Genomic DNA, 22762 nt, shown 5'->3' with positions numbered 1-22762 from the left:
GAGGAAAACACGTCATCGTGTTTATAGAAGTTACTAGATAGATACTTCACGTGTTTGTGTATCAGTTTAGAAATACTTGCACCCAGGGGTGCTGCCGGGGATTTTGGGCCCATGAAACGAAACTGAAGTAACCCCTATGTAGGGGAAGTAACCTTCTATGAAAATGAAATGCATTTATAATCTGTGGAGAGCACTGAACAAGAGGCAACAAAAATTAATTAATGAAAATAAATACATAAAAATCAGAAGCAAATGGTAAAATAAATTAGGTAGGCTCAGAAACAAAAACTAGCAGGACCTCACATGGTTTATTGTCCACGGTCACGAGCAAACCACTGTGGAGATTTACAGCCAAATAATGGCTGGGAGCATTTTTAAAATGAAATAATCACATTTTAAAAGGTAGAACTTTGTGTAGTAAGATATATAGGAGTGGTAAATGTACACTATTGCTGAATCAAGCTCCTGCAATCTGCATCTGCTTCGGCTGCTCTCATGTCTGTTCGGAGCACAGCAGCTCGCTAATCATTTGTCTGCGTTGATTATTTGACTAAAACAACAGTGAAATAAATAAAATCCAGAGTTTTCTTCAGAAATATGAGCTAATATGGAGCAAAGTGAGCTAGCTTATATGAACAAAGTTTAGAAGAGACAACAAGCTGATGTTCCACAACTTTCCATCAGACGAACTAACTGACCACCTCGCCTCACCCCTCTGGCATCCTGCTGTCTGAGCGTCCACTCGTCCACTCGCTGTCTGTAGCACTGAGCTCCGTGCAGGTGGACTGAACCATTTAAGGGAAATATAGAGGGAGGGTGGGTGTTCAGAAATGTTTCCAAAACAAAGAAACTTAGTGATACCATTGCATTGTAACTAAAATGTTTGCATAATTGTAAGTTTATCAGTTAATTTTGTTAGTATTACAATTTTGGGCCCTTGTGGGCACCCAGAGCCTAAAACTCACTGCTGCTTGTAAAACACCAGAGGATGCCAAGTCCAAGGCCACTGGATTTTGTCCATCTGGATTTAACTAAGCAAATAGGTCAGAGCCTCCTGATGATGTTTCAGCTGTAACAAATTATTTTAACCACAACTGATGCAGTGAGTAGTGTGATGTATCAGTGTATTTAATCAGTAATTTATGTAGCATTATGTGCATTTTATTTTGAACTGCACACCTTTCTTTTTGTAAAGGTACACCTTCCTCTTCCTGCCGAGTGGTTAGTCGGCCATTTTAGAGCACATGTAGGGAAGGCAACCACATTGCAACCATGTAGGAATGTGGAAAAGAAGCGAAATGAGAGCTTTGGATGGACAATGTTGCAAAGAGCAGCTGAAATGGAAATAAATCGATTAAACATCAGCCCAACTGTGTCAGTAATGGAGACGTGGACTTTACCTTACTGGAAAGTAAGAGCAGGGGCGAGGGAGGGAGTTGTGATTCAGTTTCTGTTCAGGCATATATTGACAATTTTTATAGTTACATAAAAATATATACACATGCAGCCAAGAATCCATCGGGTAGTTCAGAGTAGCAAGAGATTAAATGATGGTGTATCAGTTTACACAGCAGAGATGTTAGCATTGCTATTAGCAGCCCAGTGGGTAGAGGACTCAGAATCTTTAATACATGACACAGGATGGTGTACATACTGAATCTGGAGCAATGGAAGAAGGCCATGTGGTCTGATGAGTCCAGATTGACCCTGTTTCAGAGTGATGGAGCATCCGGGTAAGAAGAGAGGCAGATGAATGCAGCCATCATGTCTAGTGCTACTGTACAAGCCTATAGGGGCAGTCTGTGGTCTGGGGTTGCTGCAGTTGGTCAGGTCTAGGTTCAGGTCTAGATTCAGCGACATTATGTGTCCAAAGAAAGAAGTCAGCTGATACCTGAACATCCTGAATGAGCAGGTTATTCCATCTTCCCTGATGGCACAGTGCCAGGATTCATGGGGCTCAGCTTGTGAAAGAGTGGTTCAGGGAACAGGAGACATTATGTTCACACATGGATCGGCCACCACAGAGTCCAGACCTGAACCCCATGGAGAATCTTTGGGATATGCTGGAGAACACTGTGTGCAGTGGTCGGACTCTCCCATCATCAATACATAGAAAAAAATAATGCAGCACTGAATGAAATTAAATTATGTGACATTGCAGAAGTTCACTGAGACGATGCCACAGAGAATGCTGCTGGAAAAAAAGCTAAAGGAGGTCCAACACAATTTTACTTGCACAGAAAGCAAAATATGGGCAGTGTATTTTGCTTTCTGTGTAAAATGGTGCTTACATCATCTATAAAGCTCATTTTTCATCCCAATAAACCAGAACTGTATCATGCATCAGCGAACACAAGAGTGTCTCACTTCTAAACCAGTATGAAATGTCCACAGCAGGGAGTCTAAATGTACTGTCATCACTTCTGGGGAGTGTCAGTAATTAAAGAGACATGAGAAAAAAGAAAAACAAGTGTATGATCATTCTTTAGGTTTTACTTACAGTTAATGCTGCACTGGATCCGGATCTTGTGTTACCTATGGCTTTGGAAAGAAGAAAAACAATATGTAAGAGAAAACATTTGTAGACTACCTGCATTATTTAATGCAGTTAAAATACTTCTTTTCTTTTTTTTTTTTTCAATTCTTTTGGTCCAAGCATCTGAAGTGGCACCTATGGAGTATGGAAAGAAGGAAAGATGAATAGTCAGTGGCAAAAGTTATCTTCTCTACCGCTCTGAATCTCTTCCTCCCTGGAGAAGAAAGCTTTTGTATCACTTCTCACAATACTTCACTAACTGCTGTGTCTGAAAATAGCACAGATAAAGGCTAAGACAGAGTTCATGCAAGGAAATCTTCAGTTTCGTAGAGACAAAGTGGGTAGATGTGCTTTTCTGGAAGGAAGTGTGTTTCTGTGTTGTATGTATATGTGCATGTGTGAAAGACTGGAACTGAACAGTGAAATGTTTAAAAGATGAAGAATTCATGGTAGTTTGGACACAGAATCCAACGTTTTATGTTTGTTTTTAAGCAGAAACCACTAAAGTTCTGAACTAACAACTGTCATGTCTTAGAAGTTGTAAAAACATTTCTTTTTTCCTCTGTTTCATTTCTTCTTCTGCTCAGATTGCAACCTGCACATTTTTCACTCCTCCACGAGCTTCACGAGGTTTTGGAGATGTTCCATCAATCAAGGAGTTCCTCCCTTCACTGAGCACTTGTTTACTGCCATCCCTTCACTCTTCATGGGTTTTAGGATAGGGACGGGTAAAATTGGGTCATATGATGTATTCACGTTGTTTGGTCAAACAATTATTACACATGATTTTACGCTGTAGTTTTGGCTATTAAATAATAACAGGACTGGAGTTGAATCCAGTAATATCGTATGTAAAAACACAAACTATGGTACAGAAACCCATCAATCTTTCTGGAGGTCACCTTACGAGGAAAAATAATGACAGAACTTCATTATTTCTGTGTTGATCCACAAATATATCGAGCTCATTGGAAAATCTCATCCTTTCTGATCATTGGAATCATTTGAAAAATCATGGCAGCTTAGTCCTAGGTTGCTTTCAGTCAGAGCAAAGAAAAGGGAGGAATTTATAGCCTGGAAAATGAAAGAAGTCCTGTTTATTTCTTTCCTTCTTAAACCGTAAGGTTAGGTTAGGTTGTTTTAGACTTTTGGTCTTTCCTGTATTTTTGTCCACAGCTTCTTTCTGAAAGCCTTTTCCACTTACAAAAGTAGAAATTATCAGAATCCAGATGGAAAAAAAATCTGCTTTTACTAAAAATGTGTTTGGGCTTTTCCTGAAAGAGGTTGTTCTGCTCTGTTGAATCAGCACAGCTCTGCTGCATTAGAAATTACATAGTTTAAAAAAAGAAGAAAAAAAAAAAGAAGTGGAGAGAAGACGCAGTTATTTATTGACTAGCGAAGTGCAGCAATTGCCTTCTTTAAAAGGATGGTACACCGAAGAGCAAGGCATACCGAGAAAGATGGTACAGAGTCAGAAAACGAAATAAAGCATGAAAGAAAAAGATTTAAATGTGATTTTAGTGCATCACTGTAGTTTTTTTTTTAAACAAGCTCAATTCTCAGAATGACAACGAGGATGCTAAAAAGCTGGATTTTATTATGGCTCAAGCTCTCGGTCTGTCATCACTTATTACCATTTTTTATTAGATTTTTCTTTTTATTCTGTAATAACTTTTTTCTCATTACTTTTTGCAACCTCTATTATTTCCTTGAACATCTTTTTATTAGGCCCTGTGATGGACTGGCAACCTGTCCAGGGTTAACCTGCCTCCCGCCAGCTAATTGCTTTGATAGATTCTAGTTTTCCCCCAACCCTGAAGTGAAATGAGCAGTATAGAAAATAGATGGAAGGATGAAATTTTGTCATTAGAGCGGCAGCCTTAGCAGTTATTTAATTTAGAAAATGTGTAGTAGTGGTCGGAGATGATAACAGAAAAGGTTTTTTTTTTGTGATATTCTAGGACATAGCTCAGCTCACTTCTGTAAATTTCAAGCATTTTTTGCTATATTGGTTCACTGTTTTTATGTTCTGTTTTTTTTTTTTTTTTTTTTTTTGGGGGAAAATGAATGTAGAAGCTCACTCCCTTAAATCCCAGTCAACATGCAGACATTTTTCAGGTCAGTTGTCAGATTTTGACATGAATAGAAGCATAAACAATGGTGGGAAGTAACAATCTGTACTTCAGTAGAATTAGTTGAATACTTAAAAATAGAAAGCAGGTTTTTTTTTTTTTTTTTTTTTGGTGACAGCTTAGGTAGACTATGACAGAGGTGTTAATATAAAATAGCAAAATAGCAAAGTAAAAATAGGTCTCTATTAAACCACAACAGCTGTTTGTACCCAGGGCATACCTTAAAATAAACAATATACACATTACAGAAATGGAATCATACAAGTCATCAAAGATAACCAGGCTACAAAGTACAGGGTCAGAAAGATCACTAAAGATCCAAACCAACAGAGTCTCAAAGTTCATTAAAGATCAAAGCCACTCTACAGGCTGATAGGCAAACGAAGCAAAAAGGTAAACTGTGCTTAAACCACACAGCTGCCCTGAATTACAGCCAGCCTGAATTACAGCCAGCCTGCTCCATAAAGAGAGCTGACGAGCCGGGACAAGCTGCAGGGAAGAGGAAGAGGCTAGTCCTGGTTTGGGGATGCCACAGCCAGCAATCCCCAGCACAGCGGTGAATCCAGACAGACGTCCAATCCTCTTGGCGGGATCACACAGTCAGTCACATACCCTACCTGACTGAACACACGACCCAGCTCCTGGTCCAGGCTCTGGTCATTTCATGCATTGACTACTGCAACTCCTTACTGGCTGGCCTGCCTGCATGCTCAGTTAAACCTCTGCAGATGATCCAGAACGCAGCAGCACGTCTGGTCTTCAACCAGCCCAAAAGAGCTCATGTCACTCCGCTGCTAATCGCTCTCCACTGGCTTCCAGTTGCAGCGCATCAGATTCAAAGCTCTGCTTCTGGCTTACAAAACAATAACCCAAACAGCTCCGGTCTACCTCCACTCCTTAATCCAGAGCTACACTCCCTCTCCACAGTTACGCTCTGCCAGCGAAAGACGTCTAGTGCTCCCACCACAAGGTGGCGCCACGTCAGTAGCTAGACTCTTTTCCTCTGTTGTTCCCCGGTGGTGGAACGATCTACCAAACTCCGTCCGATCCGCAGAGTCCTTATCCACTTTTAAAAGCAAGCTAAAGACTCAGTTGTTTAAGGAGCATTTCTACACTTAGCTTAACTCTTCTACTCAGAATGAGTAATGCTGGACTTACACCAGAAGACTTTTAAAAGATTTGCAAAAGACTCTAAGAAAACTACCAGCTCACACCTAAAAACAAATGTTTAGAGTTTTAAGTCTCAGCCTAGTCTCAGACTGAGATTTGACAAAGACTGCGAATCACTATTTACAAGACTACAACTAGATTCTTTGTGATATGTTGGACAGTTGATATGGAACAGGGCTGATCTGCCTACAGCAAAGCAAGCAAGGGAGAGTTTCCCTCGAGAAGGGAATTACACATCATTAGGTGTGGCTTTGCATCTCCACCAGGTGCTACATTGACTCATCAGCATCTGGAGGGATGAATGAGTTTCTATTCTTCTGTCATTTGTCAGATCATGATACTGTAACACATAAATGATCCACAGCAGACATTACTTCTTAATAACCATCCACTCCTCTTTCTGGATGGTCCACTGACGAAGTTGCATCACGCTTCTTGTTTGACTTTTTTTTTTTCTTTGTTCGTCCATTTTTGCCGGTGGTCTGACTGTCAGGATTCCTGTTTCTGCTTTTGTCAGAGCTCATCTGTTGGTTGTTAATCGTGTTTCATTATTGCGACTTGCGATAATATCAAACATGTTTGATATTGTCGCAGATCCAAGACTAGAGAAAGATTGACGTTAAACAGCACAGATTACCAGCTTACATCTAATGACCTAGATGATGGGAGCGCTGTGACTCCAGTAAAACTCCTAAGATTTCCTAAAGACTTCTGTTTTAGTCTGCGACCGTGAAAATCGTTTGGTGTAAGACTAGCATTAGAAAGATTTGTCCAGCTCTTTGGCTGAACTACGTACTGAATAAGCTGCATACACTCATGCCCAAGTTGATATTGTTTGATGAAATTGTGATCTTGTATTTAAACAAAATAACTTCCCAAAAAGAAAAAAATATATAAACTGCCTCTAGTCTGACTACCACTTAATGATGATGATGTCCCATCCTGTTAGAATTCATGCTTGTGTTGTTCTTACTCTCAAATGTAAGTTGCTTTGGATAAAAGTGTCTGCTAAATGACTGTAGAATAGAATAGAATAGAATAGAATAGAATAGAATAGAATAGTTCAGCATATGCAGAGGCCGCTGGCCGTAGCCGGGCCTTGTCAAACTTACCAGTAACGTTAAAACATAATTAGCAATACGCAGACACAAACCCAAGTTACTTACAGTTTTACAAACTGGACAAGGCATCAGTTAAGAAGTTGGCTACACCCCTTTTGTGTCAAATCTTCAAGTTAAATTCCTGAACAAGTAGTGCCCAACGCATGAGCCTCTGATTATGATTGTACATACGACAGAGGAACACGAGAGGATTATGGTCAGTGTACAAAATAATTGGTAGAGGGCGAGACCCAAGGTGCACCTCAAAGTGCTGGAGGGCAAGTAACACAGCCAGTGTCTCTTTCTTGATGGTGTAATAATTGAGCTGGTGTGGGTTGAATTTTCGCCAGAAGTAACAAACAGGGTGATCAGAGCCATTCCTGTATCAAGACAGCACCAGCACCAACAGCATTAGCATCAACATTCTGAAGACCATGAGAAAACCATCTTTGGACTGAGCAATTGGGTTAAGTGGTTCATGATGGTGGAGAAATTACAGTAAAAATTCCTGTAGTCATCAGACATCCCCAGAAATCGGCACAGTTCTCTCCTGGTCAATGGGACTAGAAAGATAGTGATAGTAGCAACTTTAGTATCCACGGGACCAACCTGTCCCTGACCAACCAGCCAACATAAGTACAGGATGATGGCTTTACCAAAATTTCACTTGGCCAGGTTGAGAGTAAGGGAAGCATCTCTAAGTTGTGTGAACACTTGCATTAGAAGGCAGTCTAACTACGTGTTTAAATTTTATATTTCGGAGATGAGGATGTTTACTAGTGGAAAGGTTGTGGGTGCATTGCACATGCCAAATGCCATGACTGTGTATTGCAAGAATTGGTCTGATGTTACGAACGCAGAGATGTCTGAAGCCCTTTTCAGGATATCTTTTAAACCAAGCAATAGAAAACAAAAAAAAAAAACAAGCAATCTGGCATTTTGTGCTAAAACTACACAGCTGCCCTGAATTACTGCCAGCATGCTCCTTAAAGGGGCTGATGAACTGGAATCAGCTGAAGAGGAAGAGGAGCCAATCCTGGCTAGCGTCAGCTGCATGTTGCCCTGGGTATGAACTGAGATCGAATGTGTTTGACATACATCGTCATGATCTCATGGGCCTTTGGGAGGGTGGTCTTCCTGTTCTAAAGAAACTCTGATAAGTTCTTCAGTTCAGTCAGGACGTCTGCCATTAGTGCAAGACTTTTTAGGAAGTTTATAGAGCACAGCTTTGAATTTAGCCCTCTCTCTGCTGTTCCTTGTCTCATCCTCTGATGCCTCACGGAAATCTTGTACCAGTGCTGGATAAGCATGCCAAACTGCAGTGACTGCCCTGTATGAAGAAGCAACCCAGCAAACTTTGAACACTCTTCCAAATCTTCTGAGTTGGTTGTGTAAATTGTGAGTACATTCACTTAGCTCTTGCATGTTTTTTGGTGACCTGGCTATACAATGAATATAGGCTGTCAAGGAAGGCCCAGAAGTCTTTTGTTCCCCCTGTTGCCTCCAGTGCTGGGTCCACAGCCAGCTCCAGTCTATGATTAAGACAGTGCCAAAGTACAATGCCTGGAAAGTCATCCATGAGCAGCTTTTTGTTTTTGCCATATAATATGCTGTCCTGAATACCCTGGCCGTGGACTCAAAAGCAGAGTCCTGACTGGCGGCGCTCATTTTCAGAAGAACATCTTTCTTTGCTTTCTGACAAATCTTAATTGCTTCATTGTGAGCTTGGGAGTTTCAATGGTCATGAAATCTTTTGCGCAATGATAAAAGCTGGACATCTCTTGAATTACCGAATGGGGTTATCTGCAGCCTGCAGCTGCTTCTTTTCCTGACATGGTAGCCTCCTCACCCTGATACTCAGCTTGTTTAAAATCTTCATCACTGGGTGTTTGTTTTTTTTTTGTTTTTTTTATATTCTGTGGTAACTCCTTATCAGTGTCTAAGTCTTTTCTTTTGAACAAATAAGTTATTTTTCTCTGCATTATTACTTTGACAAAAAGAAAAACTATTTTAAAATGTTTCTCTCCATTTTTATTTAAAACGTCTGTAGACGATAACTGTTAGATATTTCAATTTTGTTGAAAGGGTTTTAGCCAACCACAAGAATGTGTGGAATTTTGTAGGTGTAATTTCTTACATGCGGCATCTCTTGACGTTTGTTGACCAATGGTGGAAAACATCCCAGTGTATTGAATCAAACGCACCGATCACCATAGCGATCGCTGTGTTTGGGAAGTAGACGCGCATGTATAGTAAAATCTCTGCTAATTAAGCACTTTTGTTTTGTGTCATTAAAATTATAAAACTAAAAAAAAAAAGTGACCTGAGCACAATTCCTGGAATCAGGGTTTCAGTGCTGTGAAGAGGCTTAAAACCAGACTGAAACAATTTACCAGCATTGGCCTATTTTTAAAATTTTTGAGTTGGTTAAAAACAACTTTCTATAAACCTTGGAAATAAAAGGGAGTTTAGAAATTGTCCTGAAAATAGACAGAATGAAGGGATCCATTTTTTTTTAAAGAGGCTGCACTGTGGCATGTTTAAAGGAGGGTGGAAATCATCCAGAGCTGCGTTTTTTTTTTTTATTTGTATTGTATTGTTGTATTGTGGTCCTGTGTATGCACAGTTGTCTGTTTATATGTATGTACGTTATTTATTCCTGCTGGGGCCTCTTGGCCAGGTCATGTTTGTAAATGAGAACTAGTTCTCAAACATTTTTTTACCTGGTTAAATAAAGGTTAGAGAGACACAGGTTTTTAAAAAACAAGATAAAAGACCCAGCCGAGCTGAAAACCCTTTTAAGCAAACGAGGTTGGAAGGCTGTCAGATGGACAGTTAGCAGGACTTAGGCGGGAGTACAGGAAGTGAAACAGGCTCAAACTGGTGCAAGGCAGCTGAACTTGCTGTAAGAATTGAGGCATCCAGAGCAGGCTGAGGCAGGAGAAATATTCAGCTTTAGCAGCTTGCTGATAAATGAGAAGACAATCACACAGGAGATCCAGGAAAATTTGGAGCTTGTCCTTTTCCACTTTCTCTCTGCCTGTCTACATGTGGGTCTGAGTGTACGAGACAACTCCTTCAGCCAAGGGTCAGTCTGGCTTCATGCTCTTTACAGTCATTAGTACAATGGAGTCTAAAATATCAGTACAGATAGTGTCTGCTAAATCACATTTTCTTTATTTTCATAAATCCATAAAGCAAATTAGCCTTATTGCTTAATAAGCCAAGGTTAGAAAAAAACAACAAACCAAAAGACAAGACAAATAAAGCTCAAATCTCAGTAAAAGATACTGATTTATAACTAAAAATGTCCTTGCACACAACTATGTTTCTACAGCCCCTCATGTTGTGTTTAAACTGATTCAATCCCCCCTGATTAAATAGGTGTGTATGGTGAACACACAAAATGGGGTTTCGGGACAGTAGGCTGCACTCTCAAGACCTTGTCATGTGATCACATTCCAACTTTTGCTGTCAGTACAGTACAGAACACGGTTCTCATTCCCTCACAGTCCATACCATGAGCTCTTCAAGTTCTTACTTTTACTAATAAATATTCCTCTAAAATTGCTATAGTTATAAATGATAACTTACTAAAGAGGTGGACATGACATGTTAGTACAAGCGATTCAGTGGAGCAACCACAGCGCCAGCCTCGGTGTAGCTGTGGTGTTCACATATTACTGTTATGTTCATGGTATTTACTGTTCTGCTGCAAACTCTGAACAGACAGTTATTGATGATGTGGTTGCCATTATTTAAAAAGCATATTTTAAAGTAAAAAGTGGTACAATTATTCTGTTTTTTTAATGTATAAAGACTTCTTACTTGCATATGGAGCAAGCAGTAAAGCAACGAAAACAGATTGTCATTGCAAAAACTGGGTTTTTATTGACCAGTTTTATTGGCCAGATTTAAAGCTCCTCAGCCCTTTGCTACACTTCTGTTCAACCAGGGTGAAAGCCCTCTCCCCACCACAATAACTCAGAACAAGGAAACAGGTATTAATCAAAGTATATGGCATAATACCTGCAATTGTTGACATGTGTGTGCACATGAAAATGACAAATGATAATGTTAAATGCATGCATTTTGAGGAATAAGTGAGTGTGAAACACTGTGGTGCTTGACCCCTCACAGCACATAACGTCTGATGAAGTGAATCATGTTATCAGTCTATGAAACAAGCATTATCTTCTTAAAGCTATTTTAAGATTATCTTATAAAAAAAAGACATAAGCAGCTTTAATGCCAGCCAAGCTGTTCCCCTCTCACCTTTCTCTTTCCCTTCCTTCCCACCCCTGCTCATTCATTCTCCACTCTCCACCTCCACCCTCCTTCCGGTAAGCAGTGCAGTGACCTGAACCATACAGTGGTGATTACCTCTGCAGTTCATTGCAGAGGTCTCATTTCCCAAGCCCCGTGCCCGTTCCTGGTGGTGGAGCGCCACATTGATTGATGCTTTGTAAAATCTGTTTTTACAGTTGTGACATTTTACAGAAAACAAGCAGGGTCTGAACTTTCTATCTGCTCGGTCGCCCTGCCTTTCCATGTCCATATGTCCAGATGCAGCATGTAGACATGGACAACAGGAAAGAGCCCTCTTCCTACAAGCTGTGATTATACGAAATTACTACTAAAGACACTGTTATGTGTTTTGTTATATTTAAAAGGTGAAAAAGCAACATAAATTGTGAAAAATGTCTATTTTGAGAGAATACATTGAATATTTCCTGATCTCTGGGTTCTGGTTTGGGGTTTTGTTGGTCTTGTGGATTATGAGTTCTGTCTTTCCTGTTTTATTTTGTAGTTTTTTCTCTTCTCTATTCTGTTTTTCTTTCTGCTCGTCAGCTCACCTGGTTTATTTAGCTAACTCACGTCACCTGCTTCTTAGTTGTCCTCAGTGTATTTATATCAGTGACGTACGGTCAGGGGAGGCAGAGCCTCAAAATTAATAATTAGGAAACAATAGACCAACACGCTTAAATAATTACAAATACAGAAGATAAAACACTAAAGAGGAATAAAAACACTACAAAAAATAATTCAATGAAATCATGAAAAGAATTAAATCATCTGCATCTGTTTGAAAATGCTTTTGCAGTGGAACAAAGGAGTTTTTTAGTTTTTGTTTTTAGTCTTTGCCACCCTTCAAGCTACCCCAGCACGCCACCTCTACATGCCACCTCTACACGCCACCTCTACATGCCACCCCAAACAACCCACCCCTTCACACCACCCCAACACGCCACCTCTACACGCCACCCCTTCACACCACCCCAACACGCCACCCCTTCACGCCACCCCAACACGCCACCCCTTCACGCCACCTCTACACGCCACCTCTACATGCCACCCCAAACACCCCACCCCTTCACACCACCCCAACACGCCACCTCTACACGCCACCCCTTCACACCACCCCAACACGCCACCCCTTCACGCCACCCCAACACGCCACCCCTTCACGCCACCTCTACACGCCACCTCTACATGCCACCCCAAACACCCCACCCCTTCATGCCACCCCTTCACACCACCCCAACACGCCACCTCTACACGCCACCCCTTCACGCCACCCCAACGCGCCACCTCTACACGCCACCCCTTCACGCTACCCCTTCACACCACCCCAACACGCCACCTCTACACGCCACCCCTTCACGCCACCTCTACATGCCACCCCTTCACGCCACCTCTACACGCCACCTCTGCATGCCACCCCAAACACCCCACCCCGTCACACCACCCCAACACGCCACCTCTACACGCCACCCCTTCACACCACCCCAACACGCCACCCCTTCACACCACCCCAACACGCCACCCCTTCACGCGACCTCTACACGCCACCTCTACATGCCACCCCAAACACCCCACCCCTTCACGCCACCCCTTCACACCACCCCTTCACGCCACCTCTACACGCCACCCCTTCACACCACCCCAACACGCCACCTCTACACGCCACCCCTTCACGCCACCCCAACACGCCACCTCTACACGCCACCCCTTCACGCCACCCCTTCACACCACCCCAACACGCCACCTCTACACGCCACCCCTTCACGCCACCTCTACATGCCACCCCTTCACGCCACCTCTACACGCCACCTCTGCATGCCACCCCAAACACCCCACCCCGTCACACCACCCCAACACGCCACCTCTACACGCCACCCCTTCACACCACCCCAACACGCCACCCCTTCACACCACCCCAACACGCCACCCCTTCACGCGACCTCTACACGCCACCTCTACATGCCACCCCAAACACCCCACCCCTTCACACCACCTCTACACGCCACCACTTCACACAACCTCTACACGCCACCCCTTCAAGCCACCCCAACACGTCACCCCTTCACACCACCTCTACACACCACCCCAACACGCCACCTCTACACGCCACCCCTTCAAGCCACCCCAACACGCCACCTCTACACGCCACCCCTTCACGCCACCCCAACACTCCACCTCTACATGTCACCCCAAACACCCCACCCCTTCATGCCACCCCTTCACACCACCCCAACACGCCACCTCTACACGCCACCCCTTCAAGCCACCCTAACACGCCACCTCTACACGCCAACCTTCACACCACCTCTACACGCCACCCCTTCACGCCACCTCTACATGCCACCCCAACACTCCACCTCTACATGTCACCCCAAACACCCCACCCCTTCACGCCACCCCTTCAAGCCACCCCAACACGCCACCTCTACACGCCACCCCTTCACACCACCTCTACACGCCACCCCAACATGCCACCTCTACACGCCACCCCAACACGCCACCCCTTCAAGCCACCCCAACACTCCAGAGTGTCGCTCACAATGAAGTAACACTTGGAGCTGTGGAGGGAACTTTAATTGAAGAGGGTATAAATTTTGATTTATATTATATAAAATATATTATAATATATAATATATTTATATTATATATTATAATATCATGATTGTTGCAATTATGCTATTCTGTTTTATTCTTTTTTGCACTTACTAGCAGTTTTGTTGCACTTGTTGCAATGACAAATAAAGTTCTATTCTATTCTAAATAAGATGGGCAGGAATGGGATGTCCTTTTCTCTCAAAGCAGTCATCACCATGACAACACAAGGAACTGAATTTCTTTCTTTCTTTTTCTTTTCTTTTCTTTCTTTTTTTTTTTTTGTGTGTGTGTGTGTGTCTTACTTATAAATTGCAGAGGCGCACAAGCTGCCTCATTTTTTTCCCAGGTCCCTGAAACATACTCATAAGCAAAGTATCAAATAATAATAATAAAATGATAGAAAATCAAATGAAATAAAAAAGTAAGCAAGAAGAAGGTTTAAGAAAGCCAAAACAACTTGCCTATCTAGAACTAAAAGCCAAGGAGAAAAGAGATGTTTTCAGTAGGGTTTTATAGAGCTTTTGGGACGATGCAGCTCTGACCTGGTGCGGCAGCTGTTCCACAGCTGGGAGGCCACTACTGAACAAGCTCCCTGAGTTTTTAACCAGAACAGTTGAAGCACCTGGTTAGCAGACCTTCGTGCTTTGGCTGAACAGTAAGCTGCAGGAGCTCAGACAAATAAATTAACCATTCAAACATTTAAAAACCAATAACATAATTTTAAAATCTGCTTTAAAATGTGCAGAAACCAGCAGGAACTAGGCTGATGTGGTCAAAGTTCTTTTAAGCAAATGAGCCACCTGATTTTCAATACCGTGGAGCCCTTTAACAGAAGATATGTCAATACCTCCATAGAGAGTGTTGAAGCAAACAGTCTGTCAAGAAATAAAAGAATGGGTCACTGTTTCTAGCTGAGGTAGAGGAAGGTGGGGCTTAGCCAAAAGTCTCTGATGAAAAAAGCTTGCTGTGACCACCGAGCTAATTTGTTTACTAAACTTAAAATCGTAATCAAAGATAAAAGCCAGTTTTCTTGCGGAAGCACAAAGCCAACTTCACCACCCTCCTTAACTTGGTAGAATAAAAACGAGTCATCATTTATTCTCCACATTAAAAACCTGTGGCTTCTTTAGGAAGTGCAGGCGTTGGTGGCTCTTCCTTGTCACTGATTCCACGTTAGCATCAAATTCAACTTGTCTAAAACCAGACGAAGATATTTCTACTGTTCCACCTGCTCAATGTGTGTCATTTGTTATGGGCTGTGATGACGAGTAAGTGGACTTCCTAAAACCATTAACCATATCTTTGGTTTTGTCAGTACTTAGGTGCAGGTGGAGTTAATTGCACCATGATGTTGTCCTCACCATCATGCATCAGACTCACAATGACTGAATCGTCTGCCTCCTACAATTACTGGTGTATGGGATGTCCAGCAGAGAGGAGATTTGCCATTCCGACATTATTCCATTTACTCTCTGGTTTGGTAAAATATCTAAAATCCACTGTGTCAAGTTAATATCAATTTAAAAATCAATAAAGTCTCTGAGTCTCCCATAGTAGTTGGTTGGGTGGTATTAAAAGCAGAAAAGGAGTCCACAAATAGGAGTCTGGTGTGTGTCCCAGGGCCTTCAAAATGTCTCATCAGGAGGTGAAGTAGAGTGACGAAGCATCCTCCACTCCCCTCTCGTGTCTATGAGCAAACTGCATGGGGTCAAAACGGATCTGCACCTGGTTTATAAGATCAGCTTCCAGCACCTTTTCAAGGGATTTCATCACCAGAGAAGTCAGAGCAACTGGGGCCTTGTTTATAAAAACCAAACCAAATATAGTCAACTTTTGGGATTTATAAAAACCAAACTTGGCGGGAGAATATTCCTACCTTAACGGCAACTCTGACCCAGGCGTACGCACAGAATCTAGAGAACGGGAAACGGCGACACCAACGGTCCAGAATAGAATCAAGGAAATGCTGTGAAATGTGAGACATTTCTGCACAATCCACTTTTACCTTTTCACACCACATGTTAGATATTAAAGCTGTTTGCAGAAATAAATAAAGACACAGATTCCATATTAAATCTCCTAAGAGCCATGCTCGGAGTGGGCCATTAGGAATTTCAGGAAAAAGGAAGATGATATTAATAAGAAGCTCAACCACTAAAATATGTTCTGTCATTGTGAAACAAAACTAGCAGTCAGTGTGGAAAGTAGCTTTAGTCCTTCATTCCAGCAGAGAGGGATGCAGACTGTAGGCTGGAGGTCTAGAAGTGATGCTACGCTAATGAAACACACAAGAAGAGGATTTACTTTTATTTATTTATTCTTATACAATGTTTTTATTGTTGTCCTGATTTCTGTCTTTATTTCCCACAACTCCTTATCCACCTAGTTAATAGCAATGATCGTGTCCAACTGCACCACCCACCCCGCTGGAGCACTGCTAACCCAGCTGCAGCACTGTCCACTCAGTTGGAGCCCCGCCCACCCAGTCGCAGCACCACCCACCCAGCTGGAGCACCGCCCACCCAGCTGAAGCACCACCCACCCAGCTGGAGCACCGTCCACCCAGCTGGAGCACCCAGCACCTAGAAAGCAATATTATTTAACACTAAATAAACTGCTACCAATCTCAGATGTATATGTACATATTTATTTTATAAATTAGAACAAATTACCAGCATCATTACTGTCATTTAGCAGATGCTTTTCTCCAAAGTGATTCACCGCTGTGGGATTAGAACTTCGGTCTCCCGCATGGCAGACGGATGCTCTACCGACTGAGATATCCAGCCGTACGTCCCGATACCTCTGGCATGTCTTGTGTTCTGACACTGTGATGACATCATCTCCCACCTACTGCCACTATTCTGCCTTTCTGACACCAGTGATGCCCACGCCGTGCCCACCAATTAAACAGAGTTTATTCTGATTTATAAACGGAAACAGGTGGAGGATGTGCATGTGCAAGCTTTCATAAATCTGAAAGTAGAAGTGTGCAGCATTTCCTTTTGTGCCATAAATGCCACCTGTAGTTTGCTTTGCTTCACAAAGTTTGATAAATAAGGCTCGTAGTCTGAAGTCATTCAGCTGTTAGGGAGAACAATATCTGGCTACGGGAACAATGACAGACTCCTTGCACAGCTTGTCCAGAAAACTATGTCCGGAAAAATATGGCCAAGTTGCCCTGCGGTTTTTCTAACACTTTCTGTGATGCCATCTGGTCCAGGTCTTTTGTTCACCTTAAGTTCTTTAAACATTGTAATGGCATCATTTATCTCCAGCTTAAACTGACAGACTGGCATCTCTACCTTCTTTCCTGTGGATTGGGAAAATGTAGCACGGGTAACTAATATTTTGACAACTTGGACTCTTAATGACATTATGGTCCTTACTCCAGACCAGTGAAGGGATAATGCACCAAATTGTTTTTTTCCAATAGCCAAAAAACATCATGAAAAAGATTTAAGGCATTGCTCTGAAAAATGTTGAAAGCCACTGGCTGAGAGGTTCAAAGTGGACTTGTAGCTGGAGAACCCAGATTTAAATCCCCAGACTGGCAACGAGCCAGTGATGGCCCTTGAGAAAGGCCCAAGACCCGTTAAGAGCAACGGAGGAATTTTTCCATCTGGGATCAGTAAAGTATATTTTAAGTAAATTGTTTTATTGGTGATATATTGTTTTGTTACGTTGACTAAATAAAATAATCTTTCATAAAACTGCATAACAAAAGTCATTCTCAGTTACTTTTAGACTCATGTTTTTGTACTTTTGCAATTTTTACTGTATAAGTGATTTATTGTCATTGGGCAGGCGGATATCTTTATTAAAAATTAAAAAATGATACAAAATAAACAAAAGATACCATGTAAAAGTAAAGCTATATATTGTATATCTTTACTTGTACATGTTTGTTTTTTGTTTAATTTTATTTTACTTTTTGTTTTTTTGTGTTTTTCCTGGCATCCCAGCTGCTGGAATATTAGCTTCTTTTTTTTTTTTTTTACAGTGTAGAGTCTGAGATGTTTTTCCTTTTAGTATGTGTGTGTGTGTGATCTGGACATTCCTTCCACAGACCCCATCAGATAAAGGATGCTTTTTGTTTTGTAACCCTTCCTTCACAGTGTTTCAGGGTTTAGAATAAAAAAAGAAAACAAAAACACATTTGACATAAAACTGTAAAATGGATTTTGAATTTTTTCTTGTAGCATTTTGTCTTTAAGGTAACGTTCATTTTATTTGCCCCGGGTTCATAAAGAGTCCTTGTGCATCCCAACCCCCACCCATCATGTAGCTGAGGTCTTCAGCTTAGCACGTCCACCACACACGAGGTAGTATGTGTGTGTGTGTGCTTGAACATATGTCACTGCCATGCTGCTAGTTCATCGTAGTAAATTCTCCATCACGACTATCAGTATGATTAAATAGAGGTACCTGGACACATCCATCATGACACATAATCACAGAGAAGGTCACAGAGGTTTTGGACAAAGGGAGGGAGCTAATGGAGGAGCTGCTTTAAATGTGAGTTCATTACTGTGTATGCGCTGTGTATTTCAAGCTTTCATAAACCATTAGTTTTAATTCGTCCCAAGACCAACAGCAGTAGGTGTATGAGTATCAGGGAGTGACTGGTTCCTGTCATCCTGGTGCTCTTCATCATAACTCAGTAATTATATAAATAACCACCAACATTTTAACTATTGAATGGGAGGATGGTCTTAAAGGCACCCAGAGTAGAGGTCTGCAAGAGAAGTGAAACTGTAAGAAATATAGAAAAATGACCACACACACTCCCCACTTAAATCTAGTTTTCAGTTTTCATAAATACAGCAGATTTATTTGTGGTTTTTAACTGTAGTTTAGTTTAGAATAAAATAAACCAGGAATGCTTTGTAATGGTGGAGATACCTTGTCATTAAATTTCTATGTGTATCGGGGTTTCTACATCACACATGGAACCTTCACTTCTCCAGGTGAAACTCATGTTTTACCATTCTACCATTTAGAAATCAGTCACCATGACAAAACTGTTTGAAATAATTCTGCATATGTTGTTTTTGTTCATTTCTCCTAAATAGTCATGGTGGCAGTGAATGTGACTTTAAAAATGATGTTATATTTATTGAACAAAACAAAATTCTTCTTAGAAAAATTTCTGAGTTCCAGATAACTCTGCAGAAGAGTTTCATAACATTTAATAGTTTGTAAAGAGCTAAAAACAAGTTTACCTGTCTTTTTTATTATTTTCTTCTGTCATGATATCACCTTGGCATCTCTCTCATCATTGAACCTGGGAGTCCATGGACAGCTTCTGCCTGGATCTGGATGAGGAGATTAGAATTTCATTTGCTGTTTGGAGGTCTACTGCCCCCCACCCTCATAGATCTTCCTTTTAAGGATGCTCCACAGGTTCTCGGTAGGGTTGAGGTCAGGGGATGATGGTGGTCCCACTATTAGTTTTCTCCCTTTACAGCATCCAAATAGTCTGCTGGTATTTCTGCATTATGGGATGGCGCATTGTCTTTACTGCAGAAGGAACACGTCTTCCCTTTATAACACAGCAGGAAATGCTTCGTTAAAAACTGGACGGGTTTATCAGAGACCACCCTTAAAGGGTCCTACCATCTCACTCCCCATTATTCCAGTCCAGAGGCTGCCACCTCCACCTGCTGACGTGGCAGCCTTGTTGGGACATGGTGGCCACCCACCAATCATCCAGACCTCCATCTGGACCATCCAGCATAGCATGGCATTCACCAGTGAATAAAACTGTTAGAAAATGAGTCTTCATGTAAACGTTTCCCTGTGCCAGATCCAGTTTTATGTACTACTGCAGCCTCTGGAGGATCCTGATGGGGAGGTTCACCTGCAGCTTCAGATACCAGCTGCTGCTCATCAGGGGCTGTTTAACAGCTGATCTCTGAATACGAAGCCTTTTACTGACTTTCCCTCATCTGAACCAACCTGTTTGCTCTCAGAATCACACAATCCTTTTAACAGTACGATAATCCTGCTTAAGTTTACCTGAAATCTCGTGTTTTCACTCCTTTCACAAGGCATTGCACTATTTCACACCTTTCCTTTGCAGAAAGTTCCTTCTTTTTCCCCAGAGTGCATGGAAACTGGGACTCTCTTAATAATGTGGAACAACCGTCAGTAGTTTCCCTAAAATTAAACTCACCCGAGAAACTAAAGATCAAACTCCACAAGATTCCCAAATTTTCATTTCTTTAACTTTCTTTTCATTTATTGAAATCCTACATGCAGATTCACCTTGAACACTGTGTAAATAAAAGACTGAAAACATTATAAGCTGGGTGAACAACAATAACTATATTTCTTTCTTCCCCCACACTGTGGCCACACTTGACTACCTGAGTAACCCTTTGGCTGTGAAACACAGGCAGCATCTTTGCAGTCGACTAAAAGGCTCGTTGAAAACCCCATCTGAAGTGTTTTAAGAACAGGTGACGCAGCACATGGAGATTGTGAAATCATGCATACTGCTAATACCTCTGTCCTAAAAAAGAAATGTGTTTTAGGTTTTGACTGTTTCTTACCCTGCAGAGCAGTCACGAAGTCTCTCTCCACAGGCTTCCTGTACGCATGTGATAAAGTAAACTCCTCAGGGTGTGATGGATGTGGTGGAGGTACAACCTGAACTCAGCATGCCCTTTACACCAGAATACACCCTTCAACTAGCTTTGAGCTGGCTACTACAAAGTAGGAAGTAAATTAGAAATATTTTGAATTATGGCAGCTAGGCACAGCTTCTTTTCTTTGTGAATGCGATGTAATTGTGGGATCACCAAACCACAAATGTAGCTGCCACATCGCCATGAATCTATTAAAGATTCACAGAGGTGATGACACTATTGGCAATTTCATACTGTGAAGGAACAAGAAACTTACAGCAGCTACTTCCATTCACAGGGTAATGTTCAATCATCCTCTGACTCAGAAATACAAACCATTTAAGTGCTCTAAAAACCAAAATATGTCCTCTCTCAACTTAAATATTTCCATGAAAACAATATTTCCTGCATCACATTCAAGGCATAACTACACAGACAAAGTGGAAAATTTGTCCAAACAACCTTCAGACGACCCATAGATCCTAAAAACGATCCTAAAGCAGGACATTAAAAGGGGGGAAAAGCAGATAAGAAAAAAATGGAAAATGAAGGAGGAGAGAGAATGTTTAGTAAAGAGGAAGCTTCTTTCTCCCTCTTCTTTCAGATTAAACTCCAGTGAATGAAACTTAGGGGCCGTCCCCACGACACCGGATTGTAGCAAAGTATTTTAGCAAACCACCTTTTCATCTCCACGAAGCCTCCATGAAACCGACCATGTCTGACGCCAGGTACCAAAGTGGATAGGTGTGAGTCCTCTACCGTCTGTGGTACTGTGCGTACAGCAAAGCCGCACAACTCGAGGATATATCGTCAATGTGACAAACACGCAGTGGTTTCCTAACTCTGACTCTGGGCCCACAGAGGTTACTTCTTCAATTAGTGATAAAAACACCAAATCTGGTACATATGTTGAACACTGTTTGAACAAATCTGGATATTGGGACATTGCCAATTTGTATTTTCTAAACTGTGGCAATCATTTTCTAAAATGGCTGCCACAAAAGATACACATCTCCTGCACTTAGTCTGACCGGTTGTTTTGTGTCCTTTAACAGTCATCTTTGCACCGATGACAGCTTGCTCAAAATGCTCGGTTGCTTACAGCGAGGAGGCGATGTGATTACACGATGCCTGTGCCACTACTTTGCATTGGCTTCCTGTTAGTTTTAGGACTCAGTACAAAATTCTGTTACTTGTTTTTAAAACCTTAAATGGTTTAGTTCCCTTGCATCTGTCAGAGCTGCTGCACCAGCATGCTCCAGCCAGGGCTCTGAGGTCTTCTACACAGCTCCTTCTGAAGGTCCCGTCCTCTAGGCTCAAATCCAGCGGTGACAGAGCTTTTCCGGTTGCTGCTCCAAGGTTGTGGAACAGTTTGCCATTTCACATTAGAGCTGCCCAGCTGGTTACTGGTTTAAAGTCCTTGCTCAAGACCCACTTCTTTGCACTGGCTTTCAGATGTAGTTAAGCTTTTTTTTTTTTAATTATTTCATTGTTTTACTGTGTAGTTGTTTTATTTGTCAGCAATTGAGGTTGCAGTAAATGTGCTATGGACCATTCTCAGCTTTCATCATTGATCATGTGACTTGCACGCCGGTGATATTCATGGGTGGCAAAAACAAAGATGCAGGCGTACTGCTACCCAGCACAGCTGCTACAGCTAGCTTTTCACATAAAAAAATAATGGTACATCCGTGCTGTGCCTTTGGATGTTCCAGACTGCCTGCTCACCCTGAACAACAGCTAAATGTGTTGCTGCTGTAAAACGAGATAACTGGAAACTGTCAGTTGCTCTCAGCTGTGTGGCCAGGACTTTGTCAGTTGTAAGTTTACCGAAATTTTTGTTTCGTATGCTTTCCAAATATATTTATGGTGGGCTGCTCTAATTTTGAATATATTTATTCATGAAAAATTAAAGTAATGCGTTACTAAAATGCAGTAAACTGCAGTGGTTTAATGTTAACGTGCTCCGGGACCAGACACTTCAAGTTATTCTGTTGTTAACAGAATGTAATTGAGGCTAATTTTGTCTTCCCGTAATAAACCTGTTGTCCCCAGCCTATGTCCCATCCATCTTCATGTCTGCACTCCTGAAAAAAGAAGGCAAAAGAATGATTTGGAAAAGTTTGAACGCCGACAGCAAGAAAAAAAGAGAAAAGTAAAAATTACAATGAAGTTGTTAAAATGGTCTTGTTCATTCGTTTAATTCTTAAAGGATATTCTTGGTCATTCAACAAGATATACAAAAACATTGTTTATGTGTAACCTGAGGACAGTCAAGTAATACGTTTATAT

General features: G+C 41.7%; 2 protein-coding genes across 3 annotated transcripts in view; one reads left to right on the top strand and one right to left on the bottom strand.

Moving 5' to 3' along the window:
* Positions 1-22762, bottom strand: part of LOC121652648 (inactive N-acetylated-alpha-linked acidic dipeptidase-like protein 2) — a 613163-nt gene that overhangs the window by 529955 nt on the left and 60446 nt on the right. The window contains exon 2 of one of the 2 annotated variants that reach the window (XM_042005529.1): positions 2501-2541. The exons of the other annotated variant lie outside the window; for it this stretch is intronic. The gene's annotated coding sequence lies outside the window, so the exon portion shown is untranslated. The remainder of the gene's footprint in view (positions 1-2500; positions 2542-22762) is intronic. 2 annotated transcript variants of the gene reach the window in all.
* LOC121653743 (proline-rich extensin-like protein EPR1) lies at positions 7918-13792 on the top strand. Its single transcript, XM_042007404.1, has 2 exons — positions 7918-8004; positions 12077-13792. Exons 1-2 carry the CDS (start codon positions 7918-7920, stop codon positions 13790-13792), a joined length of 1803 nt encoding a protein of 600 aa, XP_041863338.1.

This window comes from Melanotaenia boesemani, chromosome 14, assembly GCF_017639745.1.
Source record: "Melanotaenia boesemani isolate fMelBoe1 chromosome 14, fMelBoe1.pri, whole genome shotgun sequence".
Classification (NCBI taxonomy): Eukaryota; Metazoa; Chordata; class Actinopteri; order Atheriniformes; family Melanotaeniidae; genus Melanotaenia; species Melanotaenia boesemani.
Note: the sequence above shows the minus strand (reverse complement) of the source record. Positions and strands in the feature narration are given on the sequence as shown.

What these genes read in the sequence shown, in the direction of transcription:
- LOC121653743 (XM_042007404.1), top strand. Translation starts at nt 7,918, where the DNA reads ATGCTCCTTAAAGGGGCTGATGAACTGGAATCAGCTGAAGAGGAAGAG. An exon ending in TCAGCTGCATGTTGCCCTGG is followed by an intron (nt 8,005 to 12,076) that starts GTATGAACTGAG and finishes TTTTGTTTTTAG; the next exon opens with TCTTTGCCACCCTTCAAGCT.